Here is a 22,064-nt window from a genome sequence, read left to right as displayed (position 1 = left end):
ATCTTCTTCTATCTTTCTATTCACCTCTGAATCACTGTATAACCGCTACTTATATATATATATATATATATATATATATATATATATATATATATTTATATTTACATATACGTTTATTTTATATATAAATATATATATATATAATATGCAGATATATTACAATTTTTATCTACTTTTACATATATATTTTTCTATACATATTTATATATCATATATATATTTAACGTTGTCTCTACTTTTATTGCTGTTAATAAAACGCGTGTCCTTTAAAATTCAAGTGTCTCAACCTGCCGTTACAGATGACTCGTACTTAAGGACTGACGTTAAACCGCCAAAATTAGGCAAAGGTGCGCTTCAATATATATGTTTCTTTTATATATGCACTTTTGCGAATGCTCGCTGCATTGTCGCCTCCTATATCTTTTGCGTTGTCGTCGTTGCACGTCCTTCTCATATAACATAATCGTACCTTGTTTCATCTTCTTGCTCGTGCGATCTTGATTTGGTGGACATTTCACCAACAAATTTCGACAGCGTCAACATTTTTCGTTTAATCTGCTCATCCGTGATTGTCCTCTTTTTCTAACATTTTGCATTATGTTTGTCTATATCCAAATCGCGCGATCGTTTTGTTGATTTCGTTTTCTCGTGAGTTAAAACTCTTACAAAAAGAATACCGTTGTCCAATTTATAACGCATTATGTTCTTTTGCAATCATCCACGATGTTCGTTTGCATGGTGCACGCGCCGAAACGTCTCTCGACACTTTCATGATCGTTTTACTCAGCATATCAGGCTTTAGGGATGATTCGCGAGAGCAGCTGCTCGGAGAGCTTCTCAGAAATGGAGATCGCGAAACGTCAGAATTGCATTAATTAAAGTACTCGTAAATTAGTTTAGATAAAGAAAATCGATTCAAGCAAACTGAAGGAGAATGCGAAGTTGCGCTTTTAACTTAATTAGTATTTTATGGCAAGTAACTCTCTCAATCGAACGAGAAAGGTACATATTCCGAAAGCCCGCGCTGGTTTCATCCCCCATTGCCGAGGTCCGCTCCGGCCGAATGCTGCACTTTCACACGTACACGCTTCTTACGCTTCTCACGCACATACACATACGCGAAAATATGCTGATCAACATCTATTGCAGACAAGTCGGTGTCGTTTGAAAAGTCAGTGTCCTTCAGTGACGAGCCACCAGACATGAACTCTCCCAAACAACATTCCCCGCAACATGCAGGTAACGGCTAATGCACGTCACGTAAAAGAAAAGAAAAAAGAAACAAACTTGCAAAATGTATGCTAAGCACGCTGTAAAGGCCAGAATATCCAAATCCACCATTGTCGGATCATTTTTGTTGAGGAAGTGGTAGACGTTCGTCTAAACGCTAACGTTGTAGCGTGCCTCAGATCGCAAAACAATTCGCAAGAGAGAATTCTCGTTTCGCAACAATCGCCAGATATACACGCGATAAATTTTAAAGTCCTAATATTTGAAGTTTCTATTCTTTTAATCCTCCAGGTTCTACTGGAATATAATAGAATAAATGAAACCCTTTCTCCCTTTTGCGTTGCAAATATTGGAGATCCAATTACAATTGAAATTTGTCGCGCGCGATGACAACATCGATCTTTTCTTGCCGAAGTAACAGAAACTCGGGTAGCAATTTAAGAACTGTACAACGAGACTTTGGGTCGTGATTGGCTGTTTTGCAACGAGCAGGAATTGGATGCAATTTTGCGTCACGGGATAATATTGAAGAGTGTTTGATTTCGATTGAAGTTCGATTGAAGATTGCCACAAGTAGTGAAGACCTATAATCTGTATTCTTACTTTCAAAATCTTGTGTAGTTTTCGTGTGATTCATGCTCGACTTCAATTCGATCGATTAACGCGAATAATGGCTCGGTCGCGTTTAGTAATCCTTTTTTTTATACACAGTTACATAAAAGATTCGTAATTAACAACGCTAAACACAGCGATGAATCTGCAACATATTTTCTTGTGTCTTTTCCAATATCGATCTTCGAACGCTAACAGTATTTTTTAGAAATAACGCAAAGGAGATTTTTATAACAATTATTGCGACGATTACGATGATTTGCGATGAGATATTAAATATACGTATATTTTCACTTTTTTCTATCCCTACAATTTCGTTGAGCGAAACAATGTAATAATTTTTCCATTTTGAGAAAAATAACAGAAGAATTAATAACACCTCCCTAATGTTCAATTCTTTCGATTTCACAAGAAGAAAAAGCAAACATTTATCTAAATTCTAATATATTTATATTATATATAAAGATTGGAATATGATGAACTTTAATTTCTTGTGTCATTATTTCGCCCCACGACTTGTAGTCTTCTGATATTGCGCCAACTGCTCTTGATTATGACTGATAATAATTATAAAAAGGTATTTTACACATAAAATACGATGATTCGTTTTTGCCACTTCCTGCAATTACCCAGTAACGAAAAATCGTATTCAGTGAGTGCAATATTATAGTCATAAGAGCGATTTAATCGTAAGAGGGTTTCGCACACAAGTAAAACTATATTTATTGAAAGAAAAACGATTCTGACGCGGATACTAACGCAATAATCTCTAACGCCTTCTCGTATTCGATTGTGCAATGCCTACCACGACTAGCGGACACAAAACCTACGAAACCGGCAATCAAATCCTCCACGTTGCCGAGGATGTCGTCGCAAGGTAAAACTTCCCCGTCTTTCTGTTAGGGGTGGAACTATTCGGCAATTTTTTTACATATTTAAGAGAAATCCCAATATCTTTATCAACATGAACGAAACTTAAACAAAAGTCATGTTACTTAAAATTGACGTGCAGTAATATGAAAAGTCATATTACTAATAAATTCACCAAAAATATTTCTCTTGAAATATTATCTTCTCAGTAATAAGTATCTTTCTGTTAATATTTTTTCTATTAAACTTGCTATATTCAACCCTATTAATACTTTTTTTAATATTAAGCGATATTTAGGTACATTTCTAAAATTAGATCGTTATTCTAACGAAGATTCAAATCGTTCGATATTCCGTCGAAAAGTTCCATGTTGAGATCAGACTGAATGCTCTCGTAGATATTTAAATATTCCAGATGATTTATTATTTATTCAATGATTGCGATAATCTCGAAATAATCAGATATATTGCATTATCCGAATAGTTCCAGTCCTAAGTGTCTATGCTTCTTCCCTATGTGTCACGCTGTGTCTATCATATATTTATATGTTGTTCACATAATGGGCGTTCGTTCCAAATCTTTGATACAATCTGTTTCCGCCGTTCCGTCGTTACGAGCTCTTTCTCTTCCTCTTTTATTTTCATTTTCGTTCCTCGCCTCCTGGGACGACACTGTATGGAGGGCACCGGAAAATTGTAAGTCCACCTCTCGGTAAAAGACTGAGACGAGCGCGCTACTGCACGTCGACGTTGCTGGATTTTTAAACGAATTAATATGTTCATTTCCATGTAAATCGATTTTCAAAGTGTGTCATATGCGAGGAAAGTCAACCTGCTGGTTCCAGGCGAGAGCGAAAAAATAAACTAAAAGTAAATCAAGCCACGTACGTACAAACAAACTGGTCCGTATGTTTTCATGTGAAACTCATCGGGAACACATCGTGAAGCCCCGTTAGAAGTTACTTTGAAAAACATTTCGCATTTCATATCAATCACATTCAGTAACTCTGAAGCAGTAACTTATTTACTCTCTCTCTCTCTCTCTCCGAGAACGGGATTCTCTCCAGTTTCTCTCTCTCTTCGAGATTATCCGCGCCTTACATTCGGATGAGAAATTCACATGTCTCTCCCATTTCGAAGCGTTACTTCGGAGCCACATATCGCCCGACCATGTCGAGGATGCGCGACTATGCCCTTTTCTATGTGCCCTTCATATATCATCGCGTTGACGAACGCTTCGCGGCCGCGTGGGCGTCCGTGCGCGGGACAGGAGGCAATTCGTACCTTCGTATTATTTTACAGGACACTCGCGACAAATGCATTTCTTCGCGTCGCGCTCGACGCTCGCGTGCCGCGCGCGTCTCGTTCCTTTCTTTCTCTCTATCTCTCTCTCTCTCTCTCCCTTTCTCTGTTCTCCAGGCCGAGCGATATGTCACGGCTGCATATCTGCCGCCGCCGATCACTCGGAAACATCACAATACATCCGTCTTATCAGTCCACCCCCTTCCATCCTGCCGAGCCCTGCTCGTAAATTCATCCTTTATTCATCTTGTCGTACTTTTATTTGCCCGCGGGGACGCGCAACGTCGCTTATCATGGGATCGGGTCATTTGGGATTGTCTCACGGATTGTCAGATGTAAAATCACGCGCGCGAATTTTCTTTTCTCGATCTTGCATGAAGCAGGTGCACCTGGTGACCGCAGCAGTTGACGAAGATTATTAAATACTTCGTTCCTTTTGCGCACCGTTTGGCAAAAACACCCAAAGCGTGTTTTTGCAGTAAAATGTCACGTGAAGGCTTCTACCTTACTTTACAAATATTTAAAAGTTGACGGTGTATTATCGCAATTTATTTTATTTATAAAAGAATACTTATCGCTAGTTGTTAACAAATAAAAAAGGTATCCGTGCTGTAATTTTATCATTTTCACAGAAACCGGTATGCACCTGTTTTATGTTTGTCGGGTAATATTGGGAAATTTGATTAAAACGCTTGCACACATCGCGAGCGCATTGAGGAAATTGATTTTCGATCGCGCGCGTTTCGCGACCTAATCGCCGATGGAAATATCATTGCGATCAGCGAGAGCGACACCCCCGTGGAGATAATTATGTTATTGTAGAGGAACGCAATGCACACACAGCGAGATACGCCACGAAGGGTATATATCACACGCATATGCAAACACGCACACACACACACACATACGGTCCTTCCGCTTGGAAATACCAGCGGACACTTTCGATCCGCCAGTTAGGTCATCCGTTGTCTCCTTCTTCCGCTGTCGTGCATTTCGTTATCTGTCCAATAAAACCGCGGCAATAAACGTGACAGTAAAATTGTGTTGTGTCGCCGACCCGTTTAACCGTTCCTGTCCTCTCATTACCGGGGCCCCGCTCTTCTATCGTGCGAAGCCCGTTATGACGAGGCGTCGATCAACGACGCCAACGAGTGGCGAACGTCAAATTTAATCAGCTGATTGAGGAACCGGCCGTGCACTCGAAACGCCGACGACGAATCGTTTATTTGCCATAGACGGCAATCAGCGACAGAGCCGTTTCGCCCTTCGCAAACTCTGCATGGTAAAATGCGGGATGGCTCCCCCGGGCCAAGAGAAATCGTAGGAAAGACAAATTCTGTCGTCCCGATTAATATTTTTACAATTAATCACATTTGGAAGCTAGAAATTAAATGAAATAAACTGTACGATGATTCACTTCATTTATAATTATTCAATATTTATTTAATAATTTAATTATTCTTTTGAATGTTCTCTGCGTTATTCGCGAAAGGGTTCTCAACTAGTACTCGTAGGCAAACGGTCTGGTTCCGGTCGTTCGCCACTCGGAATTCGAAGCTTCCTTTCGCACGGGAGAAAGAGCGGCGGCCGTGCGAGCTTAAATCCTTTAAGTGTTCGCGCAATACGCGGGTGATCATGCGGTAGACACTTATTCTTACGCGTCGAACGAACGATTTCAGAGAGAGACAGGCACAAGCCGACACCACCGCCGAAACCGGCCGCGTTGGTGGCCGGTCAGTACGTGTACAGGGACCTGGCGCTCACGCCGGAGATGTACAACCAGCTGAGGGGTTTGCAGAAGAAGGCGAAGGACCTCAGGCAAGAAGTGAGAAATTTGAGGCGCATGTCGCAGGCCCAGGCCCACACGGTGCGCGAGACCATTAAGGACACATTCATCACGATTAGGTATAAACGCATATATGACTTGCAATCGATCGAATGAATGATTATAATTGCAAATGTAAACAGCAGGATTCATGTAAGTCCAAGAACTTCTGGTTCAAGGATATAAGAGATGAGATAAAGTAAATAGTCTAACATGCAGTATTTTTCCATATAATTACTGCAGTATTTAATAACCAATATTGCAGATAAACATTGTATTACAAAAAGATATGAATAAATAAAGAAATGTTTGACGTAAATACAGCTTTATACAAATATTACGATAATATTTAATAATACAAATATTACAAATGCATATTTGCGCTTTAATAATTTTGATGTAATATATAATGAAATTAAAACACGCTTTCGTATTAAAACGAAATTAAAACACACAATGTGTGTTTTAATAAAGGAAATACTGCGGGCTCGATGACTTCAAACGATTATTGTTTCAGGGCCATGCTACTATCGGGAGGGGACGCAGCTTGGACGGCCGGGGACACGGAGAAGATTCGACTGAGCCGCGAGGAAGATCTCTACAAGCAAGAAATGATAAGGCTGGAAAAAGATCTCACGTGAGTGTCGCCGATTCTTTAGAGACGACGCTAAAAGACACGCCGCACAAAGAAACGTTAACGAAACGTTTGCGAATTTCAGCGAGCTCGAGAGCACCGTGGAGGAGCTTCGCGGTAACGTGATCAATAGAAAGACGCGTGTCAATATGTCGGATGTGGAGAACATGGCTTTGATATTGAGTAAATCCAGGTAAGCCACGCGCGCGTTCGATCCCACTTGAGCAGAGAGCGTCATCATTGCCGTCGCGTAACGTTGACGCTAAATGCATGGGTAGAATTTTACAAATGATACGTGAACGTCTCCTCTCTCTGTCGGTGATGAGAAAATTCGGAAGAAAGAACCGGCAATATTTAGCGCTAAATACGACGGCGCAGATATACAGGATATAATTTTGCGGAATCATTTTGCTTTCCAGCAAAACTGTGGCCGATCTGAAAGTACGGTTCCCGAGTTTGCAAGAGGGTATGAAGGGCCTGCTGAGCTCCGAGATGGAAAAAGTGGTGCGCGAGGAGAAGTTCCTGAAGGAAGAACCCGAACGACTGGAGTCCGCGTTGAGGCGTTGCAAGAAACTCACCGGCACCCTCGTGACGCTCAAACGGTACGGCTTTTTATTTTATTGGAATGGTATCATGGCGCTAATTCCAGCTCGACAAGACTGCCGAGTTTTTCGATCGCGTTTGCAAGCGCGATCAAAAATTCTTACGTTTCGTTTACAACAGTAAAAGCTTATCAAAATGAAGAACAGGTATATCTTATCAAAAGCTGGTTTTAAATTTCCTGAAATCAATTCAACAAACTTTGAAGTGCGCATATCTACTTTAAATTCTAATTAAATCTCTTAACGATAGTTCTTTAGCCAGTCCCAAGATTTCAATGTACGTTCTTCCTGCGACTAGCAATCGATATAGGTATAACAGATTCTGAAAAATAAATAAATTAGAATCCATAACGCCAGATTTTCTTCTCTACTGATGAAACTCGGTTTCTGTTCCCGGCTTAGCTTGGCGTCGGTGCAAGAGCAGCGATTACCAAACGCAGCAAGCGTAGACGCCGAGGACACGCCGCCTATAACACCGACGACGGCACAGCATTCTAAGGTAACCGCTCCATTGGCCCCGCTCGCTCGCTCGCTCGCTCGCTCGCTCTCTTCTCTATCTCTCTCTATCTCTCTATCTCTCTCTATCTCTCTATCTATCTATCTCTACCTTCTATCGAGACCTAATCCTCCCACCGATTTTCCGCTCCAGTTTTTTCTTCGCCGTCGCGATCCCCGTAAAACGCACCTTTCCCCGATACCGGAAAGTACTGCGCCACCCGTTGCATGAAATATCCCCTCGAGTTCTCCTCGATCAATCCTCGTGTCACGCTTGAACATCCATATCCATGTTCTTCCATCCCGGCCTCCTCTCCCTCGAGGAAGAAGAAAAAGAAGAATCGGGAAAACATCGCGGGAAGATGGGGGTTCGTCGCGGGAATCCGCGAATCGCTAATTCTCGATTAGAGTCTCGGGGACGGTCTCGGACGAGAGAACGTTTCTCATGTCGTCGTCCTGGCTGCGAGGATCCTTTTCCGTAGAGAGTGCGCGTAATCGAGATACGATTCGTCGCGGGACGACGCGGATTTCATTTAGAGGCTGATCCTGCCACGAAAAACGTTCGAGAGGGTCGCGCCTTCCAACGCGATCGAATGCGGAAAATGAGAGATCCTATAAGTTTCCTACGTGCATACAATCCCTCCTTCTCGTTGCGTGCACATTATGTCGTGTGGCACGGCACACTTTGTCGCGAGTGGCACGGCACACGCACACTCTGATACGTGTGATGATCGAAATATTGGCTTTCGTTAGGAGATGGGCACGTCGGATTTAACTACTCTAATTATGGGCGCGACGTGTTCCAGAAGGAATGCATCATATTTGCCACAATATCGAACGAGTATAGTTAGCAATTAGTATAACATTATTAAGTATGCCTGAAAAATGAGTAAACCAGGCGTAACTCATTTATTTCCTTCCGTTTTTCTTAGAAAAATTATTCTAATAGTTTTCGAATTATATGCCATTAAAAAATGAACGATTCAAGCACGAGCATATTGGTACGTGTATAGCTTGAGATTTTTTATTCTTTATTTTTTACAGAATTTTTATTCTTTATAAGATTTAATTATTTTAAACCGTTATAGTTTGACAAATAACGCTTTGGCGTTCTCGCAAAGATAAAATAAACTTCAATTGTCACGAGGTATCATCATTGTTTCGTTATATCTTCAACAGAACATTCTATATAATATTATTGATCGCAAAAGTTCTTACTTTATCTAATCCATATTCATATGTATATGAAACGTTAACTTTTAGTATATGATGCGCGTATACGCGCATTTGTGTTATACCAAATTTAATTTCAAATCTTTTTAAAAAGTCTCTCTTGGAAAATGAGGCATTTCTTCTGGAACTTTCACATTTTATATTACTAAATTTCCACATAAAATATGCGATAATAATTTATCATCTAATTATGTAAAAAAAGTGAGAAACGATTGCAATAAGCTAATTCTTCGATTTCAATATATTGAAAAATTTTTGCTTACTATTTTTTTTACACAAAGCATAATATAAGAAAACGCGTAAACGTGTTCAATGAGAGTTCGAAACTTGCAAAAAGATTACGGAACACCCTGATTGTGCCCATCGCAGCTTCTTATTCACCTCTGCGAACTCGTCTCACCGAACACTGTCTCACACGGCGGCAATATTTACAATCTGCTACCTGTCAACAAAGTAGAGCGTCGATGAGACCACTCTCCACGCTTCGTAGATCTTTCTTGTCCCACATAAGTAAGCCGGTATGGTATTTTGCAAAGAGACGTGTACTATCCGACCACTGCTTACCCCGTATCCTCATTATGCTAACAAGCGCATGTAACGAGTGATATAGAGTTTTGTTCTGGTACATAATATATAAATATGTCTATAATCACAATACGTAAAATACTCGCCTCTCTTTCAACGTATATACATACATGCATACGCCGTATACGTCATATGCGTCATATTGTATATATACCGTACAATAATGTTTGTTCTAACGCGCACAACTTTTGTGACGCGCCGATCAAATGTCATTGATACACATACATAAATCGCTGCGATGCGCGAGACCGTCGAAAGTAGGCATCATTATGTATATACACAACGTCCGTCTGACTGTGCCTGATTATTAATTGAATTTTGGACGTGTGTCATCGCATGTGCAATAATTCTAGATATATGGATCGTCCTAACGTATTATTTCCATCAAAATGCCGGGCGATGAAATTTTAACACGCATAAACTCTGCTATCGCCAGTAATAAAATTATCGATAAACTATAAATGATTGAATTTACAGTTTAATTTTACTCGAGATGTACATTTCCGTCAATTTTTAATATTGTTGAACTTGAATTTGCTCAATTACACCAGTCGATTACATTGTTCAAGAAGCAGCGTATTGAAAATATATATTTCTAAATAATTAACATTAATAAACTGAAACTCAGTTGCGTTACATTTGCGAATGAAGATATAGGATTAATTTAAAGTAACATTTTATCTGCAGTTTTAAAGCCATAAGTAGAACAATGACGGCATAGTCAGACAGACAAACTATCGAATCGGCGGAAATATATTTACGACGAGAAGTTGGCACACGTGAGCTACGCGAAATTAATAACGAGAAATTCATTAATTGTTATTCAACAATATGAATAGCCATATTGTTAACACATCTCAAAGTTTTGCAACGCTTATGTTTCCAATGTGCTGCTACGTTGATATCATGATATCGTGAAACTAAATTCTAACTTTGATTTCAAATAATATCACTGACGAAATGCCTACTTGCAATCAGATTGTACAATCTGCCCCCATAGATAGCATGGCAAATAAAATATATAACAGTTGCAAAATTTTGTCGGGTCCTGTTATTATCGTGCTCCTTCAAAATCGATAAACGCGACAATAAAAAATTGAATTTTCTTCCAATCAAATGCAACTTCAAAAAATTACACATTTTTCTATACAATTTGAAAAATTTTAAAGTGGATTATTGTCAAGTGCTGCAAAAGCCTTCCGCTGTCTTCGATCGTCCAATTAGAGACAGACCCGCAGCTCCATTTACCTTGTTCCTCGGCTACCGCTCGCTTATTCCGCATCACCATCGTTGACAATACGAAATCTGATGTAAACCTTCTCATTAAAAACCAAAAGATCGCCTTTGCCTTTTTGCATACGTCGTACAACGGTACACTTGTACGATACGTATCTTGAGAAATCTGTCACTCGCGTGAGATTATCGTATATCTTAACATGAACAAAGAAATAACTCACCGGTCATTCGGGAGAAATAGAATCCGACGACCGGGCAGCACCGGGGTAACTAGAAACTGATTTCACGAGTGTCAATACCTGTCGTAATGCTTTAAAAAAATATATATAACGGTGCTATATATTTTTAGTGCTACTTAAGTAACAGTAGCACGTCACAATTCGCCTTGGTGCTAAAAGATATCACCTGTCCCAGATAAGTATCAGCTATCAGACAGCTCTATCGTGTACAAACGATCTTGGGACTAGTTTTGATTTAGATGATAAGGCACTTAACTTCCTGGAAAAAAAACGCGTTTCCTCAAAGTTAAATCACTTCTTCTCCCACGTCGAAATTAATTCTCCACCTCGATCTGCTTTCAATCGCATCTCGCTGTCGCGATCGAGCCGCGAAGATCAGTCGCGTTGCACACGGACTGTCAATCTTCAAGGGTCGCTGCTACGCGTTGCGATGTGGAGATCCATTAGCGAACGTCTCGCAGCGGCCGACGCCGCTCATCTCTCCGCCCAACATATCTTCATTTCTCCTCGGTCACGTGTGAAACACTATCGACTCTCTCTTGCCATCTTCTTCGATAAGGTCTTTAACGATCCTCCGGGGAGTAAAATAAAAATATTAACCGCGTATACGAATACGATGATGGCTCTCTTTCTCTCTTTCTTTCTGTCTCTATCTCTGTCTCTCTTTCTCTTTTGTTTTTTTTTCCCTCTACCTCTCTCTTTTTTCGCGAGCTCGTGCGTCTTTATCTGTCTCCCTTCTCCGAAGATTCGTCTTTTTTCGAGCCAACAATTCAACATCGCACGAAAGCATTCGGCGGAAATAAAATGTGCAATTCTCCTACAACTTGTCTCTCTCTCTCTCTCTCTCATTTTTTTTTTATTCTCTCTCTCTATCTCTTTCTCTATCTCTCTCTGTCTCTGTGATATGGACCCCTCCGTCCTTACCCACAAAACCAATATCTTCAATGTTTGCTGTGTCCCGATAGTATAGATATCTTTTATACATTTAGCGCATGGTGTGACAAAACATTCGTAGCCGTCGATGCTTATCGTTCATGAGTATCGGAAGAATCGAATCGCTCGGATCGGCTGTCTCGAGCTTCTCTTTCTCTCCCCCTCTTTCTCTCCCACTCACTCTTTCTCTCTTTCTCTCTTTCTACCTCTCTCTCTTTCTCTTTTTCTCTCTCTTTCTCATCGTCATTCACTCGTTTCGAGAGCGATTCGAAGATTGCTTGAAGAGTGGCAATGCAACGTTCGCCTAAACGTCGCGTTGCTTTAACTACCTTCGAGATTATAGCGAATGTTGCCTCACTATCCCATAAAAGCGACTTCGCAGCCTCGCATCTTGCGCTCTGCGTTTCGCTTCTTGTAACTCTCTGATCAGCGATATGGAAATAAATAATTGTAGAAACAGAAACAAGAATTATATACAGAGTTTACGCGCAAAGCGCAAGATCGCCTCGATGGCATATAGAGCGCAGGTCGCTTTTACGATCCTCTTCTTCGACGACGCCGATCACGATGTTTTGTCAGATCATTCATGAGTGTTAGTTGTGGTATAACGACGGAAAATCTGCGTCGCGACGAGTCTTCTTTCCCTCTCTCTCTTTTTTTATCTTTTTTTTTCTACGGACATCGCAAGATAATTCGTCAAGACGCGGCTGTTCGTTTGCTGATAACGAGCAGATATATCTCGTCTCTGATAACAAGCGAAGCGGGAGAGAGGCTTCCCGCTTGCCGAAGCTTTCTCTTTCTCTCCGCATTTGTATTTTTTTTATTTTTTTTTTTTTACAAAAGAATCGCGAGCGACGCGGGTTATCGCAAGCTATATTTCGTACACGAAAGTTCTGTGTACTAACTAGAGAGACTAGAAAAGAAAAAGTGAAAATTAAAAAAAAAAGAGACAAATAAGAAAACAGATGTTACAATCTAACAGATAGTGAAAATAATATTAATTTTTTAGTATGGCTGGAAGTGGAGTACTAACTTCAAGGAGGCCATACAGACCAGTCACGAGTAAATTTTTACTTATTCATACTTATAAATTATTATAATTATTATTACTATTATAAAAGATTACCGTTTATTATTCTATTATTATTATTATTATTATCGTTATTATTATTACAATTATTATTCTGTACTGTTTTTATATATATTATATATACACGCATATACATATATATCAAACACACGGAATATATATTTATATTCATATTCTTTTTTATTCGGTATGTCTGCAGCACAATCATCATACTGTCGATAACTGTTATCCTATTTCACGGCACTCCGGAGCATTCCGCCAGATCCTGCAATCCATTTTGTCATTCTGTTGGGATGTAAAGTGAAAGTAAAAGCTTTTTCTCTGTCACGTAAATCCCATAGTTCACGATTCACGTAACGCTCCAAGACCATTGTACATACAAATTTCCCATAATTTGTGTAACGTAATTTGCAGACTTCACTACACACACACAGATTTGTAGAACAGATACCGTCACTATTGTGAAATATTGGTCTCGACAAGAGATACAAATTAGGAAACAAATTGAGAAGTTTATTCTCACGTGTGTGAGTAAATAAAATAATAAAATGTATATATTTATATATTATATATTATATGTTGTGTGCATATGTGTGTGTGCAGAATTTTCAATTTTTCTGCTCGAGATTTATGATAAAATCGAACATCTATAGCAGTTTAGCGGAATTCTTCGGAGTTAATCCAGCGAGTCTAATTCTCCTATCGCCATACACGTGCTACAGTCATTTGACATTTTACCTCTCAGTCACAATCTTGATACCATATGCTTGCTCTGAGACGAATCTTTTTGTCCGACTTCTTGACTATCAATTTTTCTACGTTCGCGTTCTCTATCACTTTGTGCTGTACGAAGAAAAGTGTCAACAGCGACAGGTGCTTTTCCTTTTGTCAAGATATTTCATTGGGAATATCGGAAAGCGCACGGGCGACTGATTGGCATCGTGTTTGTATTGGTTGTTTAAGGATCGAGAAATACTTTTTTGTAAATGCAATGAAATAAACCTAAAATGTGCAATAGATATACGCAGCTTTGAACGACCAGAAGTAAGTTGCTTGCATCATCGCAATGTATTCTTGCAGGATATCTTTCAAAATTATATTGTATTTTTCTCAGTCATCGTGATTTATTAATAATTTTATATTGACCAAAAATACAGCAACTAATACAGCAACTATTTCTATACTACTTCTTATACGCTTTGTTTACAACGTAAGGCTTAATATTGAATAAAGCTTTATCGCGATTCCGTAGCGAATAGATTTTAAACACACATTTTTTAGTATTTATAATTATAATAATTATCATTACGATATGCAATACAGTGACAATAGTACCGCGCAATTAATTAAACGTATCCGAAAGTTTAGTATGCGAAATGCGCACCCCAGCGTTTATTATAATTCTTTAAATTATTTAAATTTTAATTCTTAAATATTAATCTTCATAATCTTTAATATTACGTAAGCACATGCCTATACAGATCGATGCTTAAATCTCTATAATTGCTAATAATTTATATCTTCTGGTTCTGACATTTATCTTTTGAGTACATGAAAATGCGATACTTCAGGAATGTCACTCCTTGGATCTATCAAGTCCGCTTGTATCTACTGCACGTTTTTCATGGAGCACAAAGGAGAATCGTGACATCCGAGGCGCAAGAAACGCCGCGCGATTTCTCGCTGTTCTGAAATTATTTTGCACTCTACTTGATTTCCTAAAGCTTCACACTTCTTTTCTGCTTGAGACCGTTCGAATATTCTGCTAGTGCCTGCGTTCGATACAAATATGACAAGGGGAGAAAAGCCTTTGTCCTGCGGCGCTTCCGCGGTACTGCGACTCGGTACGAAATTCTCGCGAGAAAACGTTTATGTGGCACACCAATTGTCCAAAATTATCCAGTTATAAACACACACACACACACCCCCTCACACATACACACATACAGAGTTACGCAGACATGTGTTGGCTAGTGTCATACTTACAATTAGCCAGTTTTGAAAAACGAGCAAACTTTCATTAAGACTCTGCTGTGCTACGTGCTATACGTCTTTGATTTTAGCGCTCTCACTTCGCCTTTTTCGCAAGATATACCTATTTATATAATATGTATTTACAATACGTTTCCTCCTTGGTTTCTATCGAGCATCCGCGCGAGCACATCCAAGCTAATGTCCTCACCGAGACGCCCATGCCGATTCGACGCGAAAGACGAAGAGAGGAGAGCGCTTTCGCTCATCGAGCATTGGCAAACGTCGAGGATTGTCTGGCATCGTCAACGATATAAGATTTATTCGAGTTATTCTGAATAGTTAATTTTCTTTCAAGTAGCTTTATAAGAGATTTTTTAAATCCTAAAATATTAGTTAAAAAGATTCTCGTTTACGCTCTTCACCAAAGATGTATCTCCTTTTATCGCGAAATATGAAACAATATACATCTCTCCATATGTGTTAAAATCGAATTAAAACGTATTTGTTACATTTGCTGTAAAATATATCCGGGATACATGATCCCGTGAAGTTCGCGTTTCGACGGATCCGAAGGAACGGCTACATTTATTCTATAAAAATGTAAATGTTGAGGATACCAGGATACATCCTTGCATCTCATATCAGTCCGAGGGTTGTTGCCCGTCGAAATTTTACGGTGTTTCGATCCCGGAGATCGAGATCGACGATGCAAGACAGTCACGGCGATCACGTCACGACACGACGTAGAAACGCGGCAGTAGTGAGCGGCCCGACCTTGTCAGACACACATACACACTCGCTCCAATCCACTTCTTATAGTAAGGTCTCACCCCCGCACCTTTTGCCCGCCACCACGACCCCCTCCGTCCCCTTAATCGTCGTCTGTACCATCTTCGTACGTTTTTTCAAGGTTTACATTGGATTTCCCGTTTGCGTGACGTACCACGACGATGGCACGCACCACCCGCGCGCGCAAGTGCATCTCACAGAGATTCTCCCCTGTATTGCTGTGCTAGTCTTTTTTTCCACCGGCTCCCTCTTTTTCTCTCTCTTTTTCTCTTTCTCTCTCTCTCTTTCTCTCTTTGTCTTGTTCTCTCTCTCTATTTCACCCCGTCACAGTCTATCTCACCCCGCCAGTCTTCACGGGACGACGAGAGGTCACTCGACGCATGACGACGCGTCTGACCCTTACATTCTGTCCGAACGTCGAGATTCTTGTTTGAAATAGATCGAATCACCCAAATTGCTCGCCGCTCTCGGCAGCGTGTACATATGTATATAACAAATGTATATTTTATATGATCCGATGACGTTAATCGTCGCGATGGAATCGTACCGGTGTGCCGCCTCGTCACCGCACGCGCCGCGTACGAAATTCGAGAAGTGGTTCTACCTTCTTGCTACGGCTACGAAGAAATATTCGTACGTGCCTCTGTATGTACGTGCGCGCGATCATACGGGCATGCCAAGTGGAATAAAGTGGTATATCTGCACAACAATCTTGAGCAAAAGCTCATCCCGATCGAGATAGAGATTGATCGTTTTTCTATGTTTTTAAAGACACCATCGATAACTTCCAAATAATTTGTATTAAATTTTCGTTAAAGACGTAAAAAAGATTAAATAAATCTAATTTATTTAAGTCGTGAAATAAAAATATCTTACACGCGCAAAATGCAGATTAGATAAAATAAAAAGGATCTGTAAAACAATGTACATTTCACTTGATTTCTTCTAATGGGAGCTTTCCAGCAAGCACAAGTCGACATAAGTGTCGTTTTGTTTTTGTTACTCAGCCAAAAAAGAAAGATAGAACGACGTTTGTGTCGACTTGTGTCACTTGCTGGAAATCTCCCAATGTTTCATTGATCTCAGGATTTTACTGAAAAAAAATTTTATTGCTACATTTATTCCACTTGCTAACATACATCACGTATCCATCATCATATTTCCTCTGCTATAGAATCGGCAATGATCGATGGGGTGATAATCATTTACATCTAAATGCGTACAATACTTGAAGATAGTACAAATAACTGGGCACATTGAAATTATTATAGCTTCATTACTCTTTTATCGAAATTGAATCAACTGGAACAGTTTTCTAGCCTTAATTGCTAGATAAAAACTAATTCGATTTAGTGATGTTACAAGCAAATATAAAGTATAAACTATAGGCAACTAAACTTTATTTATATAATTCTAATTTTCTTCGGTTTTTTTTTCGTTACATACTAATAAAGCTTGTTTGACGTACTCACACGCACTTACGTTACAAGTATTTCCTCGTGTTCACGCGCACGTGTGCAAATGATGCAAGCGGGAACGAATCAAGATTCGTTAAATTCTTTCGGCATCTTTATTCCTGGAAGTTAATTCCCAAAATCGATCACTCGCGATTCGTTGACACAATTATCGGGGCAACTTGCGAAAGAGTTTAACACGATGAGTTTCTCGATTATGATCTCTCGGGCAAAGCTTCGGATGAGAGGTCTTTGAAGAAGTTCTAATTTTCAGACATCCTTCAGATTCCTCTGCGAATTTCTCATGTTGTTTCGGAGATCATAAGCGAAGAACTTGCGCCGTGAAGACTCTGTGATGAGTCGTGTTGTTCAAAAGAATTTTTAAAAGGAAGATATCTAAAGGACGCCTAAAAAACTGAGATACCTTTCGTTAAATCTTTTTTAATGTTGCCGATCAAGAAAAAACAATATTTGACGAGTCTCGATCGGTCTCCACGAATGCAATCGTAATCAATTAAATGCGCAATGACGAGGCCGTAGAGCACCCCGGCATCTCGGAATCGAAACAACCAACATCAACGTACGACTCAGAAGCGCCGAAAAAGAAAGAATATGTTATAAATGTCGAGGAAAATATCTCGCTCCTAATAGCTTCCAGCCGCGGAGAATGATGTTAATTGTTTTAGTTCCGAGGTGCCGGTATTGTACGTCGCGAAAACTACTGCCAATTGCAACTCGTGCACCTGTCTATACGGAGTGGCTATAAATTCACGCATATGAAATCTCTTGATCAAATCGGATTTGATTTCCACATTTTTCAGTTAAAAAAATGGAAAATGTTGAAGGATAGAATTTTCGAACGAAACCTCAATTGTCACTTAGGCAAACTATTATAAAAAGTAGTGCAGTGCGTTGAATTGAAAGAAGTCTCATTACGCCTACGGGATAAGTGCGCGAGTTTACGGTCACCCCGGTCTACACGCTGACGTGTAGCATCACCAGAGGTCTTAATTAGTTACCTCACTTATATGATTTGTACGATACTTGGGCTTCTTATATGTCTGGTTTCTCTACGCTGTGTCGTACTTGCTCCTTGTCGACGATTCGCCACCACGTAATCACCTCTTTCGACTTCACCGATACCGATCGACCGTTTACTGTCGCGTCTCACATCACGTTCCATATGCGTGCTCCACCCTCGTGCAAGATTCATCATTCTTCTCTCCATCACATTCACTCTTTCTCTCTCTCTCTCTCTCTCTTTTTCTCTCAATCTATTGTGTATATGTACATACCCATCCATGGAAGACACACTTTGAGAATCGATATATACATATATTTTATATATATTTATATATTCTCCTTTTCTCTTTTCTCTTCCTCCCCTTCTCTGTCTATCTCTGTCCATCTCATTTCTCTATCTCTTTCTCTATATATCTCTATCTATCTATATGAGTCTGAGTCCGTACTATATACTATATTGCCTTACTATAAGGATTGGACTGAAGGTTTTCTCTGTGTATTTTTTTGATTGGCCGATATTTCTTTTTTTTTCGATATTTATGTATAATATAACCACCCTATCTGTTCGTTTCGATTTTTGTTCGTTTCACAACTAGTCGGAGTATTATTACTTAATTATTAGGCACGTTTCGTACGTACGTGTGCGGCATGCGGCATGAATGTATGTGTACGTGTGTGTGTGTGTGTGTGCGCGCGCGCGTGTATGTATGCCTGTCACGCATAAAATACATACGTGTGTAATTTTGCGTTAGACGCGCATGCAGTTTCGCATGGGAGAAGGCATCCCCGTTCTCTCTCTTTTTCTCTCTCTCTCTTTCTCTTTTTTTTCGTTTTATTTTTTTCTTTCGTATCCGCGCCTTCGAGAGGTGCATGCTATTATAAGAGTCTTCCGTTGCCTCGTAACCCGGAAGGTCGGCGTCATTTGTGCGGGCATCGACAATACTCACGTGCTAATTCGTAAACGGCGAACTCGGTAAGAAAAGAAAAACGACTCTGCTTCTCTTTCAATGTAACTGCGATCTACATCTCTGTGCACCTCGATCATCGGCATGGGCACAACAATCTTCATACGATGTTTTATTTTATTTTACTTTAAACAGGAGAATCCGTGTGAACGGGGTACATCAGGGTGATTGGCCTCTGGCGCACGTTTTGGCGATGTCCTTTGTCGAGAACCGAAAATGATATTTTTTTTTTTATTTAATAACGACGTCGATTTCACGATTAGACAAAAGTAGAAATGTCTGGTGGTACTCTTCAGGGAGTGGTGGATGACAAAGTGCTGCTTTTCCGAGTAAATGTTATAAACGAAGTTTGCTTGAGCACCATGTCGAGACCTCGAAAGTTGCGAGGGATTAAATTTATAGCGTTGAACTTAGCCTTAGTGAAAGAAATTAATTAATCATGCATAGTTTTCAACAAACAACGTCGCCGGGTCGCCACGTTCGCCAGCAATGTGCCAATTACCGAACGGCCCCGTACGCACTTATCTTCGTTTACGCTTACTCCGCCCGATTATCAAGATTATAAAGATGTGACGACGACTTTTTTTCTGTATTTAAATCCCACGCGTCGTTTCTTTTTCGTCGTCTTTTCGCTCGCGGATTCACCGCGCGGGTATCGCGATTCAAGCCGCGCGTTCGAGAGATTTGTATTTGGGGTCCAGCGCGATTTTTTATTTACTCATAACCGTTTCCTCTCGCTGCTCTCGATCCGATCGGCGCGAGGCGGCCGGATGAAAGATGCATCCGGAGTCAATCTCGAAAAACGACAGAGGTCGATGCCCGAGCCGATGCGCCGCGCGTTCCCGGCTCTTTCCTGCGCGAGATCGGATGTCGATCGTATGGACGACGGGCGGAATATCATACGGGGGATTCGATAAAGAATTCGGCGGGGGCGGGGGGAGGATGAAACAAATCCGACAACACGAGATTGCAATGTCGCGACCGTGTCATATCAAGAGCAATTTACAACGTGACAATAACGATTATATTTTTCATCGTTAATTTTATCGAATATTATATTTTTAATATTAATATTTTGGCAATTTTATCAAAATCATTGAACGAGGGGACGTAACGATCGCTAGAGAATTCTCCTTCCGGATAATCTCGTGCTGTATCCCACGACGCGAAACGTCCAAGAAACGACAGGATCTCAATGGAAGACGTCCCGGTTTGCCTTGACAGCCCTTCAACGTGTTTCACGGACCTTTGCGCGATTCACTCCCCCCCTCTCCCCCCGCGGACTTTTCGCGCGTCCGGTCCGCGTGAAACGAACGACGCGTTTTCGCGGAGGAGCGAAACGGATCTCGCGTTCTTTCTCGCGCTTTTCTTTTCTCTCCCGCGCGCGGTCCACGACGATGTTGACCTCTGACCTCGGATTTTTGATTTTTGGTTTCTCTGTTTTTTTTTTTAAGTTGACTAATACCGGACAGCAATCGATGCCAAATGTAAAAGAGCCCCAAACGAGTACTGACTTGTAACACGCACAACGCACGCACAAAACGTATAACCGACCCGCAGGTAATTATCTAACGGAATTTAATCATATTTACGTATTATGTCCTACGGATTGTGTGCCTTCTTTTTTCGTTCACTTATTGCGATTCACGACTCATCATTGCGCTCTCTCTCTCTTTCTTTCTTTCTCTCTCTTTCTATTTCTCTCTTTTTCTATCTATCTTTCTGCCTCTTTCTATCGCTCTCTATCTCTCTCTCTTTCTCTTTCATCCATCTCTCTCTCGCGCGTTTCTTCTCTTTCACTTTACTTTTGTCGTGTTCACCCATATATTCTGCATTTCCATGATTTTACGCTCATTACGTCTCGTATCATTCACCGTTTCACAGTCATGCTCTTCACTTCTGTCACATTGTTATTACGCATGCACATTATTCGCACATATATACGCATGACATAGAAAAAAAAAAAAAAGACGAAATTCGACTCGCGATCTTCCGATCGTACGATCGTGGTGTGTCGAAGGGCGTCTTCGTCGTTAAATATTCACGCGATTCAACGACACGATACGCAGAGTCCGGATGTGTGGCAAATTAAGTACTTAAATTTGATAAAATTAATCAATCTAACTGTTAATTAATAATTAATAGCGTTAACTGTGCACATACGTAATCAGTAAGTAATTATAATCTTAGTTGTGATATATTTCAGAGTCTTCGAGAATAGCGCAAAAATTATTGGACGACTTTCGACCCTAGTAAAAACCTTGCTGGAAGATTAAAGTAATGCTACTAATGCTAAATACGACGGTACAACGAACAATCAATCGTAAGGCAACATCGGACTTTGCGTGATCTGTGTGTTTCACGAGTATATCATATCACTCTGTTATCTCTCTCTTTCGCAAATCATCCTTTCTTCAATCTCATTATTCGGATCTTCGCATCGAGACGCCACTTTCTATACGATCACCGCTCTCGTTGTCCAGAAAAAGCATCCGCAGCGACGGCATACTATAAACGAGAAAATGTATCACGACACGTTCAATCATCCGGTACCGGACTACCTCCGGGTCTGCACCAAGCACCACAAAAAGCAAATTTCAAAATGTATCTCTGTACATACGAGTATATACGATCAAATGTACATAAGTCGATGTGCAATTTTCGAAGCTCTTACATATTATTATCGTTCTCTACACCCTTATACATGTCTATATGTGTCTGTGTATATGTTCGTCGTGTCTACAAGCGCGTAAGTATCTGTATGTGTCGTTGTGTACTTTATACACGTTCACATTCGAAAACTTGCGCGGCACCTCGCACGAGGTACCGGAACGGGAGACACCCTACTGGACGATCGCGCGGGATGCTTCTTCTCAACGAGAGCGCGCAGAAAAAAAAAAACAAAAAGCACGATCACCCCCCCACGATGCCAAGATGCGTCGCGCCAGCACGCGGAAGGACGCCCGACGGTCC

The 22,064-nt window shown here is 40.5% G+C and overlaps 1 protein-coding gene across 1 annotated transcript in view; it reads left to right on the top strand.

Moving 5' to 3' along the window:
* The window catches only part of LOC112467493 (coiled-coil domain-containing protein AGAP005037), a 96,157-nt gene that overhangs the window by 68,099 nt on the left and 5,994 nt on the right, over nucleotides 1-22,064 (top strand). Inside the window, exons 13-20 of the mRNA XM_025036140.1 lie at nucleotides 279-347; nucleotides 1,150-1,239; nucleotides 2,657-2,719; nucleotides 5,694-5,919; nucleotides 6,357-6,476; nucleotides 6,559-6,666; nucleotides 6,893-7,075; nucleotides 7,478-7,574. Coding sequence (XP_024891908.1) covers nucleotides 279-347; nucleotides 1,150-1,239; nucleotides 2,657-2,719; nucleotides 5,694-5,919; nucleotides 6,357-6,476; nucleotides 6,559-6,666; nucleotides 6,893-7,075; nucleotides 7,478-7,574 — 956 coding nt within the window. The remainder of the gene's footprint in view (nucleotides 1-278; nucleotides 348-1,149; nucleotides 1,240-2,656; nucleotides 2,720-5,693; nucleotides 5,920-6,356; nucleotides 6,477-6,558; nucleotides 6,667-6,892; nucleotides 7,076-7,477; nucleotides 7,575-22,064) is intronic.

Source organism: Temnothorax curvispinosus, unplaced genomic scaffold (genome assembly GCF_003070985.1).
Source record: "Temnothorax curvispinosus isolate PA1 unplaced genomic scaffold, ASM307098v1 QBEX01017430.1, whole genome shotgun sequence".
Lineage (NCBI taxonomy): Eukaryota > Metazoa > Arthropoda > Insecta > Hymenoptera > Formicidae > Temnothorax > Temnothorax curvispinosus.
Note: the sequence above shows the minus strand (reverse complement) of the source record. Positions and strands in the feature narration are given on the sequence as shown.